This window comes from Neovison vison, chromosome 14 (genome assembly GCF_020171115.1).
Source record: "Neovison vison isolate M4711 chromosome 14, ASM_NN_V1, whole genome shotgun sequence".
NCBI lineage: Eukaryota > Metazoa > Chordata > Mammalia > Carnivora > Mustelidae > Neogale > Neogale vison.
Window position 1 is genome coordinate 6,125,715 of NC_058104.1, and position 15,161 is coordinate 6,140,875.

Consider the following 15,161-nt stretch of genomic DNA (forward strand, 5'->3'; position numbering starts at 1 on the left):
GGGGCAGGGGTGGGAAGCAGGTTCTCTGCTAAGCAGAGAGCCCGATGTGGGGCTCAATCCCAGGACACCGGGGGCCAGATTAAGTCATCTGCTTGGGTTTGCTCTCCAGAGAAGAGGTCGGTGGTGGAGAAAGGTTGATAATACATCATGAAACAGCCGGGTTGAACTGTTCTGTCTTTACTGTGCCTCTCAGGTTCCCTTGTCTCTCATACCAGCATTTGGAGGGCACAGGTGCACCTGACTGCTGGCCCTGGAAAAAGTGAATCCTCTGGGCCTAGGAAACTGGGGAGATAGATGGTGGTGCAGTGTCTGGAACTGTGTGGAATCAGGTGTAGACGGCGTTGAGGGTGCATACGGAGGGGGCAGGATCGGTTTATCCTTGAGATGTCCAGCTAGGATCTTTGGAGGCTGGGGCTTCTGTTGGTCTTTTTGGGCCTTTTGGGTGACGTGATTTAAGACCCTGGCCTATCCTTGCCTGTTGCAAGCAGATCGCACTCACGGGGTAGGGTCTGGGCAATTCCTAGCTAGGAGTCAGTATACGGAAACTGGTCGGGGTATCCTGACTCTCCTGTTACAACTCACCACACCCAATGAACCATTAGGACATCCAGTGTCCCTTCTGAAGGCCATCCGACATTAAAGCTGTGCAGTTCTAACTCACATTGCATTTTTACTTGGCTGGGATGTATCTTACTCGATAGTCCTCTGAAAACCCCTTCTTGAAATGTTGATCATACAGTTTAGGACCGTAGATTTGCTCTGCCCTGATCCCATAGTGATGTCCCCATGTGTGGTGGCACAGAGACAGACAAAGGGTGGGTGTCCCTCCAGAGGAGAGACCAGTCAGATGCCCACCTGTGTGCCCTCCTGGAGGAGACTTGGTTGCCTCTTAGCTGTACCAAGTTCTTATAAACCCCTGACTAGTGCCCTAAGGGCTCATCATAGATCCTATGAGGTCACCATGGAAATAGGTTGGGGCCTACTCAGACTGTGGTCTCAAGACTGTGGAGCCACAGAATCAGTCTGCCTGACAAGCCAGGTCAAACTGCACATTTACTCACCCATTCAGACCAAAGTTATTACGGTTCCTCCCCTCTTGGGAGGCCCTGACCTGTGGAATTCCTTTCAGAAATTCCTTTCTGATACCCCTTCTGGGAGGTTTCTGACCGGAGGGACCTACCCCAAGAAGGCCCTACGTGTGAGACCTCTGAGAGGTCTCTGGGAGGTGATCAGTCTCCCCTTCACCCTGACGGATGGGCCTGACTAGGTGCTGGGACCCCAGGCCTCACTGGACTCTGACGTCGGGAACAGGTTGTCACCTGCCAAGTCTCCCTGAGTCTGGCGGAAACAGCGGAGCAGGGCCTGTCCGAGGCGACCGGGTGGGAGACTGCCAAGTTTTCAAAGGGCACACCTTCTCTGTTGTGTCCCCTCGTTTTTGTCACTGCCCCACCGTTGCCCTCACACCAGTGGCAGCAGTGGCCCAGTGCGGTTGGGTTTCCCAGTCAGGGAGCCAAATGTTGTGGAACCTGGACTGGATATTGGCCAAAGAACCAGGTAGCACTTGGAGACCTTGGAGATCAGAGATTTACGTAATACTGGTGGGCTCAGAGGAGAGTAATCTGCCAAGGTCTGAGCCCCAAACACAAAAAAGGGGGGGCGCCTGGGTGGCTCAGTGGGTTAAGCCTCTGCCTTCGGCACAGGTCATGATCTCAGGGTCCTGGGATCGAGTCCCGCGTCGGGCTCTCTGCTCAGCAGGGAGCCTGCTTCCTCCTCTCTCTCTCTGCCTGCCTCTCTGCCTACTTGTAATCTCTCTCTGTCAAATAAATAAATAAATAAATCTTTTAAAAAAGGGGGGGGTAGTTTATACACTTTTACTTCCATATCTGTGGCACTGTTATGGCTGTGACCGGTGGGCCAGGGGGTGGGGACCCGGAATGGCCCTGGGGCTGGGACTAGGATCTGCTGCTGGATTGGTTGGCCACCTCAGAACACAGATTTCCCTTATCACTTTTAATGTGTAGTCTTATTATTTTTTTTAAAGATTTTATTTATTTATTTGAGAGAGAGAGACAGTGAGAGAGAGCATGAGCGAGGAGAAGGTCAGAGAGCGAAGCAGACTCCCCATGGAGCTGGGAGCCTGATGTGGGACTCGATCCCGGGACTCTAGGATCACGCCCTGAGCCGAAGGCAGTCGTCCAACCAACTGAGCCACCCAGGCGTCCCTATTTTTTTTTAAATAAAGATCTTATTTATTTATTTGAGAGAGCATGAGAAGGGGGGAGGTCAGAGAGGGAAGCAGAACCCCTGCTGTGCAGGGACCTCTCCCCCCACTTCCGATGTGGGACTCGATCCTGGAACTCCAGGTTCATGGCCTGAGCTGAAGGCAGTTGTTTAACCAGCCAAGCCACCACGTTTGCTAAGTAGACGATTTTTGAGAGCAATGTAAGTTTATAGGAAAATTAAGTAGTGAGTGGTCAGTAGAGAGGTGCCGTCAAGCCCTCCTTGTCTCTGTTCCTCCCATTGTGAACGTCTTAGGTCCGTGTGGTTCACTGTAGTAGTGATAGGTGATTATCTGAAGCCTGTACTTGATGTTAGAGGTCACGCCTTGTGTTGTATGGTTCAGGCCTTGATGTCTGGTCAGTGCATGTGTCCATCATGACAGTGTCCTATGGACCACATTTACTGCCCTGAAAGTTCCTTGCCCACCTGTTCATCCCTCCCTCCCCCAGTCCCTGACCACCACCCGTCTTTGTGCTGTGTGTATAGTATAGTTTGTGTAAGTATAGTTTTCTGTGTATAGTTTTGGCCTTCCCAGAATGCCCATGAACAACATGGGCCTGATCTCTGGGTTCACTTATATGTGGATTTTTTTCAATAAGTACAGACTGGCACCAAAAAGGTATTTTCCTAACATTTTCCCCCCAGCTTACTATATTGTAACAATACAATTTATCATACATATAACATACAGAACATGTGTTAATCAACGACATGTTGTGGGTAAGGCTTCTGGTCGGCAGGATACTGTAAGTTTGGGGACGGTTCAGAAGTTGTATGCTCACTTGCAGCTGTGAGGGTCAGTGTCCCTAACCCCCGCGTTGTTCAAGGGAGTCACACAGCTTGTAGCTTTTTCAGTTCCGGTTTTTGTGTGAAGTGCCCACTTATGCCAGGCTTTCTGTCACAATATTGTTTTGTTTTGCTTTTCTTAATTGACTTACAAAATAGTCTTTTTTTTTTTTAAGATTTTATTTATTTATTTGACAGAGATCACAAGTAGGCAGAGAGGCAGGCAGAGAGAGAGAGAGAAAGGGAAGCAGGCTCCCTGCTCATCAGAGAGCCCGATGCAGGGCTCGATCCCAGGACCCTGGGATCATGACCTGAGCTGAAGGCAGAGGCTTTAACCCACCGAGCCACCCAGGCGCCCCAACTTAGAAAACAGTCTTAAACCTTTATACATGTTTCCTGTTTGGATCACATCAGCAAACATTTTCTTCCGGGTTCTTAATATTTTTACTTTATTTTCCTGCATTACCATTTCATTTTTTTTTCTTTTTGAAGTTTTCATTTATTTATTTGACAGAGACAATAAGAGAGGGAACACAAGCAGGGGGGAAGCTAGAGAGGGAGAAGCAGACTCTCTGCTGAGCAGGAGCCTGTTGCAGGGCTCGGTCCCAGGAGCCTGGGATCATGACCTGAGCTGAAGGCAGATGTTTAACCGACTGAGCCACCCAGACACCCCTACCACTTCATTCTTTAATGTTTTCATTTTGAGTTGAATACTGTACATTTTTAAGATTTCTCAAAATGAGCACGATTCTGTGGGTCAGAGTCCTCAGCCAGCGCTGGAGCCACATTCTCACTCGTGCGCCGCAGGTGGGGGGGGCAGGTGGGTGGAGTTCATGGTCTAGGGCTTCCCTCTCCGTTTCTGCGGTTCTGTTTTCCTCTCCTGGCTCTGGAGGATGGCCATGGTCACTCTCCTTGGGGTGACCGCATTGTGGCGTTCTGACTTCGCAGCTCTGGAGGCCTCGGATGTCTGAGAATGTGCTTTCTCCTGCATGTTCCAGAGGACTCTGGCTCCGTGGGGCCCGTGGACTGCGGGCTTCGGGCCCCAGTGGGGTGTGTTCGGCACCCCAGAGGTGGCTGTGGCACACACAGCCCTTTGTTAGAGTCCCTTTGCACATGGCTTTTTGTCTACACCCCTCCTAGGGCCTTGCCGCCTCTCAGCATTTACTGCCTCGATGCAACAGCCGGGGAGAGAAGGGCCTGGTCTGCATCCTAAGCCCTCAGTGGCACAGACGGAGGCGCTCACAGAGTATTTTTTCCCTCACGCATCCTGTGGTCTGGCTTGTGTGAAAATGCGTAGCCGGCTTAGAGTTCTTGACTATGAAGCGGTCTCTGAAACATTGTACTGAGTGTTCTTTTAACACATCAAGGGTTGTTCCCTTTTGAAACTCACCTAAAATCCTTAAATATCTGCAGTTCTGACTAGTTTCTTAATTTGTTAACCAGGTTTTGTGAAACCCATTTTCTTTGAGTTTCAAAAGCTTCTGAAGCTGCTTTTTTAAACTCAGAGAAAGAACAATATGGTTTTCTCCTCTTTGCATGTAATCATGAACTTGGGCAAGCTACTCAGACCCATCAGGAAAGAGAGAATCAGTTTGGAGCGTTCACAGTAATGCTGGTTGTAAACATGTACTTTATGTGCATTACAAACAACAAAAACTATCATTTTTCCCTTAATATGTATTTTTTTTATAAAGATTTTTATTTATTTATTTGAGAGAGAGAGACAGTGAGAGAGAGCATGAGCGAGGAGAAGGTCAGAGAGCGAAGCAGACTCCCCATGGAGCTGGGAGCCCGATGTGGGACTCGATCCCGGGACTCCAGGATCACGCCCTGAGCCAAAGGCAGTCGTCCAACCAACTGAGCCACCCAGGCGTCCCTGTATTTTTTTCTTAATAATGCAAAAATGCAAGTGTTAAAAAAAAGATCCCTGCAAATTGTACATTTTGTGAAATTACAGACAGCAAAACCAGAAGTTAAAAGATGTACATTGTTCTACTTATGCTTTAGAACTTAACTACTTCCTATTTCCATCCCTTGCTCTCTTGGTTTTGGTAATGACTTTTAACACCTGAACTGGTGGGCGCTGGTCTTTATCAGGGTGGCTGGAGTGGCTGGAGATGTCTGACTGAAGGATGGGTACAGCTTCTGGAAGACCTGCTCGCTGTTGCTCCCCTAGCCCATCTGCTCCCAGGCCGGGCCGGGGCAGTTCTGCACACCCTGGTCTGGACTGGGCAGGAACCACTTTTAGCCATACTCTGTGCCCCAGAGCGCAGTGCTCAGTGCTCTGAGCCCAGCACCTTTACCCTTCCCAGGCCAGCAAAGCCTGGTCCCCAGACGTCCCCACACCTGGAGCTTAGAAGAATAACAGGGTCAGGTGACTAGGCATCTCGGAGAATCTTGCCAGTGGGATGCATCCTGCACTCTTTGATTGTTCCACATGAAGAAACAGAGCTTTTCGGTCACTGTCTAGAGTTTGTGTTCTTCTCACATGGCCCTGGAGTATGACAAGCCTTTCCCTTCATTGCTGTCCACGCCACTCTTTACTCCGTGTTTTGTTGGAATCCCTGGGGCCTTTTTCTTTTTCTTTCTTTCTTTTTTCTTTTAATTAACATATAATGTAGTATTTGCCCCAGGGGTACAGGTCTGTGGATCATCAGGCTTACACATTTCATAGCACTGACCGTAGCATATACCCTTCCCAGTGTCCATAACCCAGTCACACTGTCCCTACCCCCACACCCCCCAGCAACCCTCAGTTTGTTTCATGAGATTAAGAATCTCTTTTATGGTTTGTCTCCGGTCCAATCCCATCTTGTTTCACTTTTTCCTTCCCTACCCTCACAGCTCCCCACTCGCCTCTCAAATTCCTTATATCAGAGAGATCGTATGATAATTGTCTTTCTCTGATTGACTACTTTGCTCAGCATAATACCCTCTAGTTCCATCCACGTTGTTGCAAAATGCAATATTCGGTTTCTTTTGATGGCTGCATAGTATTCCTGTGTGTGTCTGTGTCTGTGTGTGTATGTATGTGTATACACACTCCACATCTTCATTATCCATTCATCTGTTGATGGACATCTAGGCTCTTTCCATAGTTTGGCTGTCGTGGACATTGCTGCTATAAACATTTGGGTGCACATGCCCCTTCAGATCACTACATTTGTATCTTTTGGGTAAATACCCAGTAGTGCGATTGCTGGATATTTAGGGTAGCTTTATTTTCAACTTTCTGAGGAACATCCATATTGTTCTCCAGAGTGGTTGCACCAGCTTGCATTCCCACCAACAGTGTAAGGGGGTTCCCCTTTCTCCGAATCCTCGCCAACACTGTTGTTTCCTGACTTTTTTCATTTTGGCCATTCTGACCGATGTAAGGTGGTATCTCACTCTGGTTTTGATTTGTATTTCCCTGATGCCAAGTGATGTTGAGCACTTTTTCATGTGTCTGTTGGCCATTTGGCTGTCTCCTTTGCTGAAATGTCTGTTCATGTCTTCTACCCATTTCTTGATTGGGTTTTTTGGTCTTTGGGTGTTGAGTTGGATAAGTTCTTTACAGATTTTGGATACTAGCCCTTTATCTGGTATGTCATTTGCAAATATCTTCTCCCATTCTGCGGATTGTCTTTGGTTTTGTTGACTGTTTCCTTTGCTGTGCAGCAGCTTTTTATCTTGATGAAGTCCCAATAGTTCATTTTTGCCCTTGCTTCCCTTGCCTTTGGCGTTGTTTCTAGGAAGAGGTTGCTGCAGCTAAGGTTGAAGAGGTTGCTGCCTGTGTTTTTCTTAAGGCTTTTGATGGATTCCTTTCTCACATTGAGGTCTTTCATCCATTTTCAGTCTATTTTTGTGTGTGGTGTAAGGAAATAGTCCAGTTTCATTCTTCTGCATGTGGCTGTCCAATTTTCCCAACACCATTTCTTGAAGAGCCTGTCTTTTTTCCACTGGACATTCTTTCCTGCTTTGTTGAAGATCAGTTGACCATAGAGTTGAGGGTCCATTTCTGGGCTATTCTGTTCCATTGATCTATGTGTCTGTTTTTGTGCCAGTACCATGCTGTCTTGATGATTACAGCTTTGTAATAGAGCTTGAAGTCTGGAATTGGTGATGCCGCCAACTTTGGTTTCCTTCACCCCTTGCTTTAATTTCCTTGCTGGTTATGGGTCTATTCAGGTTCTCTATTTCTTCCTGGTTCAGTTTTGGTAGTTTATATGCCTCTAGGAATGCATCCATTTCTTCCAGATTGTCAAATTTGCTGGCATGTAGTTGTTCATAATATGTTCTTATACTTGTTTGCATTTCTGTGGTGTTGGTTGTGATCTCTGCTCTTTCATTCATGATTTTATTAATTTGAGTCCTTTCTCTTCTTTTTGAGAAGTCTGGCCAGGGGGTTTTCAGTCTTATTAATTCTTTCAAAGAACCAGCTCCTACTTTTGTTGATTTGTCACACTGTTCTTTTGGTTTCTATTTCATTGATTTCTGCTCTGATCTTTGTTGTAATTTCTCTTCTCCTGCTGGGTTTAGGCTTTCCTTACTCTTCTTTCTCTAGCTCCATTAGGTACAGGGTTAGGTTTGTACTTGAGACCTTTCTTTTTTCTTGAGAAAGGTTTGTATTGGTATATACTTTCCTCTAGTACCACCTTTCCTGTTTCCCAAAGATTTTGAACAGTTGCCTTTTTTTTTAAAGATTTTATTTATTTATTTGACAGAGAGAGATTACATGTAGGCAGAGAGGCAGGCAGAGAGAAAGAGGAGGAAACAGGCTCCCCGCTGAGCAGAGAGCCCGACGCGGGACTCGATCCCAGGACCCTGGGATCATGACCTGAGCCGAAGGCAGTGGATTAACCCACTGAGCCACCCAGGCATCCCGCCTTTTCATTTTCATTTGTTTCCTTGAATTTTTAAAATTCTTCTTTGATTTCCTGGTCGACCCATTCACTCTTTAGTAGGATGCTCCTTAGCCTCCATTTATTTGAGTTCTTTCCAACTTGCCACTCATGATTGAGTTCTAGTTCAGAGCATTGTGGTCTGAAAATACGCAGGGAATGATCCCGGGCTTTTGGTACTGGTTGAGACCTGATTTGTGACCCAGGATGTGATCTGTTCTGGAAAATGTTCCATGTGCAGTAGAGAAGAATGTATATTCTGTTGCTCTGGGATGGAATGTTCTGCATATATATTTGTGATGTCCCTCTGGTCCAGTGTGTCATTTAAAGCCTTTATTTCCTTGTTGATCTTTTGCTTAGACAATCTGTCTGTTTCAGTGAGAGGGGTGTTAAAGTCCCTTACTATTATTTTATTATTGTGGATTATTGTGGTTTTTTTGGTTTTGTTATTAATTGGTTTATATGATTGGCTGCTCCCATGTTCAGGGTATAGATATTTAAAATTTTTAGATCTTCTTGTTGGACAGACCCTTTAAGTATGATATCGTGTCCTTCCTCATTTCTTAATACAGTCTTTGGCTTAAAATCTAATTTATCTGATATGAGGATTGCCACTCCAGCTTTCTTTTTAGCATGGTGAATTGTTTTCCATCCCCTCACTTTAAATCTGGAAGTGTTTTGGGGTTTAAAATGAGTTTCTTGTAGACAGCATATCAATGGGTCTTAAATTTTTTTAACCATTCTGAGACCCTGTGTCTTTTGATTGGGACCTTTAGTCCATTTACATTAATTTACATTCTTTATTATTGAAAGTGCGAATTTAGTGCCATTGTATGGCCTGTAAGGTGACTGTTACTGTATATTGTCTCTGTTCCCTTCTGTTCTGTATTACTTTTAGGCTCTCTTTGCTTAGAGGACCCCTTTCAATATTTCCTGTAGGGCTGGTTTGGTGTTTGCAAATTCATTTAATTTTTGTTTGTCTTGGGAGCTTTTTATCTCTCCTTCTATTTTCAGTGACAGCCTAGCTGGTTATAGTAATATTGGCTGCATGTTTTTCTCATTTAGTGGTCTGACTATATCATGCTAGCCCTTTCTGGCCTGCCAGGTCTCTGTGGATAGGTCTGCTGCCAGTCTAATACTTCTACCATTGTACGTTACAAACCTCTTGTCCTGAGCTGCTTTCAGGATTTTCTCTTTGTCACTGAGACTTGTAAGTTTTACTCTTAGATGATGGGATGTGGACCTGTTTTTATTGATTTTAAGGAGTATTCTCTGTGCCTCCTGGATTTGGATGCTTGTTCCCTTCGCCGTGTTAGGGAAATTCTCTCCAATTTAGAAATTTGGAAATTTGCTCCAATATAGATCTGAGAAGCCACCCGCTTCCAGACCTGAACTACCACACGGATCCACCAAAAGGAGTTGGGGATTAAGTGTTGCTGCTGTGCAGCATTGCAGGATAACATGTCCAAATTTACGTGTCTTCGAGCTATCTACCGTTTTGCACTAGGGTGGAAGGCGGGGAATGCTTTTTATATTCTTGTTATTATTATTATTATTACAGCGGCCACCATTTTGCATTTTGAAATAAGACTCGTTTTATACTAAAAAAAAAAAAATTGTGGGATCCCAATTACTCTAATACTGTTTCGTCTTACGGTATCAGTTATTTCTTGAATTCTCCCCTTGTGGTCCAGTAGTTGTTTGTCTCTCTTTTTCTCAGCTTCTTTATTCTCCATCATTTTGTCTTCTATATCACTAATTCTGTCTTCTGCCTCATTTATCCTAGAATTAAGAGCCTCTATTTTTTTTTAAAGACATTTTTGTTTATTTATTTGACAGGGAGAGAGGGAACACAAGTAGGGGATAAGGCAAAGGAAGAAGCAGGCCTCCCTCTGAGCAGGGAGTCTGATGCAGGGCTCGAGCCCAGGACCCCAGGACTATGACCCAAGCTGAAGGCAGACACCTAACAACTGAGCCACCCAGCCACCCCAAGAGCCTCTGTTTTTTATTGCATCTCATTAATAGCTTTTTTTTTATTTCAACTTGGTTAGATTTTAGTTCTTTTATTTCTCCAGAAAGGGATTCTCTAATATCTTCCATGCTTTTTTCGAGCCCAGCTAGCACCTTGATAATCGTCATTCTGAACTCTAGTTCTGACATATTAATAATGTCTGTATTGATTAGGTCCCTAGCAGTCGGTAGTGCCCCTTGTTCTTTTTATTGTGGAGAGTTTTTCCCACCTTGTCATTTTATCCAGATAAGAGTAGATGAATGAGACAACAAAATACTAAAAGGGTGGCAACAACCCCAGAAAAATATATGCCAACCAAATCAGAAAAGACCTAAAACTGGAGGGAGAAGAAAGGGGTACAAAATAAGTTAAAAATGAAGAATGTATATGGATGGATGGATGTGTGTGTGTGTGTGTGTGTGTGTGTGTATGGAAAATTTATATGACTTGTGAATTGAACAGAGCCACACACTTGATTTGGGGTGTATTCTCGTCTCTTAGAAGAAAGTACCTCCCATAATTTTAAGGAAAGTCACAGTGAAGGGATGGAATATGCCGGTAAGGATGAAAATTTAAAAAGATTCTTAAGGGACGCCTGGGTGGCTCAGTTGGTTAAGCAGCTGCCTTCAGCTCAGGTCATGATCCCAGCGTCCTGGAATCGAGTCCCACATCGGGCTCCTTGCTCGGCAGGGAGCCTGCTTCTCCCTCTGCCTCTGCCTGCCTCTCTGCCTGTGCTCGCTCTCTCTCCCTCTCTCTCTGACAAATAAATAAAAAGATTCTTAAAAAGGAATTGATAAAAATTTAGTTGAAAAAAAAAAAAAAAGAGGAAAGAGTGTGATCAGGCTGGAGACTAAAACAAAGCCATAGGCTAGATTTAGGGTATATTTTGATCTGTTAGAAGAAATTGTATCCCAAAATTTTTTTTTTTTTAAAGATTTTATTTATTTATTTGACAGAGAGAGATTACAAGTAGGCAGAGAGGCAGGCAGAGAGAGAGGAGGAAGCAGGCTCCCTGCTGAGCAGAGAGCCTGATGCGGGACTCGATCCCAGGACCCTGAGATCATGACCTGAGCCGAAGGCAGCGTCTCAACCCACTGAGCCACCCAGGCGCCCCTGTATCCCAAAATTTTAAAGGAAAAAAAGAAACCCTATATGTATATAAAAAAAATAAGGTTAAATACAATGAAGAGATAAAATATGACCCTCACAATGAAAATTTGAAAAGATTTCTTCAAAAGGTATTGGTAAGATAAAATAGTTAAAAACCATTAAATAGGAAAGAGGAAAAACTTTAAAAATGGAATAAGAAAAAAATAAAATTAAGAAAATTTAACTTGGAAAGACTGTTGGGTCATGGGAAAAAAGCCATGAATTCTGTGTTGCTTTCCCCTAGATTTGGAGTTCCACAGTTCATTCTTTTTTTTTTTTTTTCTTTAAGATCTTTATTTATTTATTTGACAGAGATCACAAGTAGGCAGAGAGGCAGGCAGGGTGTAGGGAAGCAGTCTCACTGCTGAGCAGAGAGCCTGATGTAGATCTTGATCCCAGGACCCTGAGATCATGACTTGAGCTGAAGCCAGAGAGTTTAATCCACTGAGACACCCAGGCACCCACTTCTGCAATTCTTTTCTTTTTTTTTTTTTAAAAGATTTTATTTATTTATTTTGACAGAGAGAGATCACAAGCAGGCAGAGGCAGGTAGAGAGAGAGGAGGAAGCAGGCTCCCTGCTGAGCAGAGAGCCCGATTCGGGGCTCAATCCCAGAACCCTGGGATCATGACCTGAGCTGAAGGAAGAAGCTTTAACCCTCTGAGCCACCCAGGTGCCCCTAGTTCCTCAACTCTTTTTTTTTTTTTTTTTAAGAATTCATTTATTTGACAGAGAAAGATCACAAGTAGGTAGAGAGGCAGGCAGAGAGAGAGAGAGGAGGAAGCAGGCTCTCCACAGAGCAGAGAGCCCAATGCAGGACTCCATCCCAGGACCCTGAGATCATGACCCGAGCCAAAGGCAGTGGCCCAACCCACTGAGCCACCCAGGCGCCCAAGTTCCTCAATTCTTGATCGGTGAACTTGGTCTTGGCTGGATATCCTTGCTGATCTTCTGGGGGCAGGGCCTGTCGCCGTGATGCTCAGATATCTTTGCCTGAGGCAGAATGGCACCTCCCTTGCCAGGGTCTGGGCTACGTAATCTGCTCGGATTCACTCTTGGTAGCCTTTGTTCCCTGATCACTTTCCGTCCTCTAAAGTGGACGTAGTTGCTGAGAGCTCGGATCCCCACTCCTCAGTGCATCCTCAGAGAAAAGCAGTCAATCCCTCCCATCTCCCTGGTCTCTGACCACACTCTGAGCTCACCTGGCCCATGACTGAGCATTTCTATCTCGAGCATTTCTATCTCCAAAGGGGTCCTTGGAGTCTCCAAACCCAGCAGATTCCTGCTATGCACTCCTGCGCCACTCCTCCTGGAGGAAGAATCCCAGATCTACCACTTGTGGGGTCCCTTCTCGAAGAATAGTGGTCCGACTGTGTGTTGGATCACGGTTTACAGTAAGCCCGACTGAGAGCTCCCTGCTCAGCTCCGTCTCTGCAGCCAGCTTTCCCGCTCTGACACCTGGTAGCTCTGCCATCCTCAGACACCTCTGGTCTTTCTGCAACCCTGTGGGTCCTGAGACCACACTGTCCCCACAAGGGCTCCAGCCCCGCTTAGCCTCTGGAGTGATGTCCCTCGGTGGTGCAGACTTCTCAAAGTTCCGATATTGTGCTCTGCTGCGCTCTCGCTTGCTGGGAGCTGACCCCTCCCCCCACGGTCTATTTCCCCATCGCTTTGGATTCACTTTTCTGCACGTCCTGCCTCCCAGAAAGTGGTCGATTTTCTGTTCCTAGAATTGCGGCTCTTCTCTTCTATCTACTGTTGAGTTTGTAGGTGTTCAGAATTGTTTGATAACTATCGAGCTGAACTGGGCCCCGATGATATTTCAGTCTCCTGCTCCTCCACCATCTTGCTTCCTCTCCCTCCAGGGCCTTTTTCTTAACACGGGGACACTTTTATCATCCTTCCTTGGTAATTGCATAAACTTGACAGCTGCATTACCTTTAGTTGCTTAAACTTCTGTCTTACTACTTTCTGTCCTTATTTGGAAAGAGTTGATAAGGGACAGGTATCAGTAATACGTAGTTGTTATTGAGAAGTGTGTATTATGTTCCGAGGACTTGGCTAAGTGCTTTTCCGTGGATTAGCCCATTTGATGCTGGTATTACATGATGTGATAGGCACCACTCTTACCTTTATTTTAGAGGTCGCGATACAGCGGCGGGACTGTTGTAGTGACTGGTGTATTTGAGTGGACAGTTGATTCAGAAGATCAGTGTTTAAAAGTCTGGTTTGGGCAGTCTCTGGGTCTGTTCTGAGCTGTGTGCCCCTCTGCAGGACCTTGCTCCCACTCTCCTGGATTGTGGGTGGGAGGAAGGGGGTTCTGAGTTCCCCAGTGGGAATTAGAGACGGCCAAAGCCCATCGTTACTGACAATTCATGTGGCAGCCGTGTCAGACCCGGTAGGCTTACCCTGCAGTAAAGCACACGATTGGGCTGTCCGCCTCTGGGCTTGCTTGTGGTGGCAGCTGTGGCTAGTATCGCTTCTGTAAGCTGTAGTAGGAACAGGTATGAACAGAGATAGGGGTGGAGTTTCAGGCTGTTGAGTTTGGGTCTGGGACGTGTCTGGAGTTAGGAGAGAAGTCGGGGTGGCTGGTTTGGACATGCTGACGTGTAGGTGGGAGTTAAAGCCAGGCGGTCCGGTGGGATCACAGCAGGGTGCAGACAGCAGAGTAAGGGACCAAAACCAGAGCTCCGGGCCCTCTAACTTGAGGGTGACTTGGAGAACAGGGGAGTCAGCAAAGGAGATAGAAGGAGCAGTGGGAGAGGTGAGGGGAGAACCGACATTGGTAATGTTCTGGAAGCAAAAAGGAGCAAAGTGCATCCCGTGTTGGTGGGAGTGCTCCTCAGTGCTGTTTTCCTCAGGGCTGCAGCTGCGTCTGCTGGTCTGTGTCCCCAGCAGCCAGGATTGTTCCTAGCTCATAGTGCAAGACGGTATTTTCTTTTTTTGTATATGCTAAGTGAACTCATCCTGGCATATTTTTGCTATGTTTATTTTCTTTCCACAATAAGGAAGGTATACAGTGTTCATAGATAACTTGACCAGTGAGCTTGGTAAGCTCTTGTCCTCGTCCGCCTTCACCTCATCCAGTTCCGATCCGGTGCCATTGCAGGGGCCAGTGTCATTCAGGGACGTGGCCGTGGACTTCACCCAGGAGGAGTGGCAGCAGCTGGAGCCCGAGCAGAAGACCACGTACCGGGATGTGATGCTGGAGAACTACAGCCATCTCGTTTCCGTGGGTGAGGAAAGCCCGCTTTCTCGATTGCTAAGATACATGGGATTTCCCTCAAATGTTACCGACTCTAACTTGGAGTTTGACGGGACAAACGTGAGTGGTCTGTTTTGGGCAGCAGGCAGGGCATTTTGGTCTTCACCTCCCCAGTGAAAGGTCCTAATTGTGGTGCTGGTCGTGAGGCAGCGCTGTCCTCGGACGACAGAGACCCAGCAGCCCAGCAGTCAGGCTCAAGTTCTCTTTCGTTTCTGTTAACAGGCTGTCACATTATCAAACCGGAAGTTATCATCAAGTTGGAGCAAGGAGAAGAGCCATGGATAGTAGAAGGAGAATTCCTACCACAGAGTTACCCAGGTGTGTTAGTGCAGGCAGTGCGGAGACTGGTAACTTGGAAGTGTTTTTCCCGGGAATTGTTAACGGTCCCGAACGTGTAGACGTGACTACAGACAGTCACCTGTGTGCTCCAGCTCCCCGAGTCCCTCTCCCAGCGCCTTCTTCCTTCCCCCACGAGAACCTGTGTTTGCAGAACGTTGCCATGCTTGCGTCTTCCCAGAGCCCCTGCCCAGTCAATTCCTTCTTCCCCCAGCCTTGGCGTCTTGCTCGCTCCCAGGGCGTTTCCAGCCATCCTGTTATCATGGGTTCTTTCGTTCTTGGGCCTTCATAAGCCTGTTGTCGAAAAGGGACTGATGTGACTCTTCGGTTCTTGCCACCTTTTTTCTTCCTCTTTTCTGTGAAATGGCTCAGACTGGTTTCTGACCCCGGTTTCACGTCCCCCTTCTCTGAGGTCAGATTCCAAACCCTCACCTGTGCCTGAGCCAGAGCGT

At 46.4% G+C, this 15,161-nt stretch overlaps 1 protein-coding gene across 1 annotated transcript in view; it reads left to right on the forward strand.

The window, feature by feature from the left end:
* Positions 1-15,161, forward strand: part of ZNF12 (zinc finger protein 12) — a 34,104-nt gene that overhangs the window by 12,039 nt on the left and 6,904 nt on the right. The window contains exons 3-4 of the mRNA XM_044233809.1: positions 14,218-14,344; positions 14,596-14,691. Of these exons, the coding sequence (XP_044089744.1) occupies positions 14,218-14,344; positions 14,596-14,691 (223 nt within the window). The remainder of the gene's footprint in view (positions 1-14,217; positions 14,345-14,595; positions 14,692-15,161) is intronic.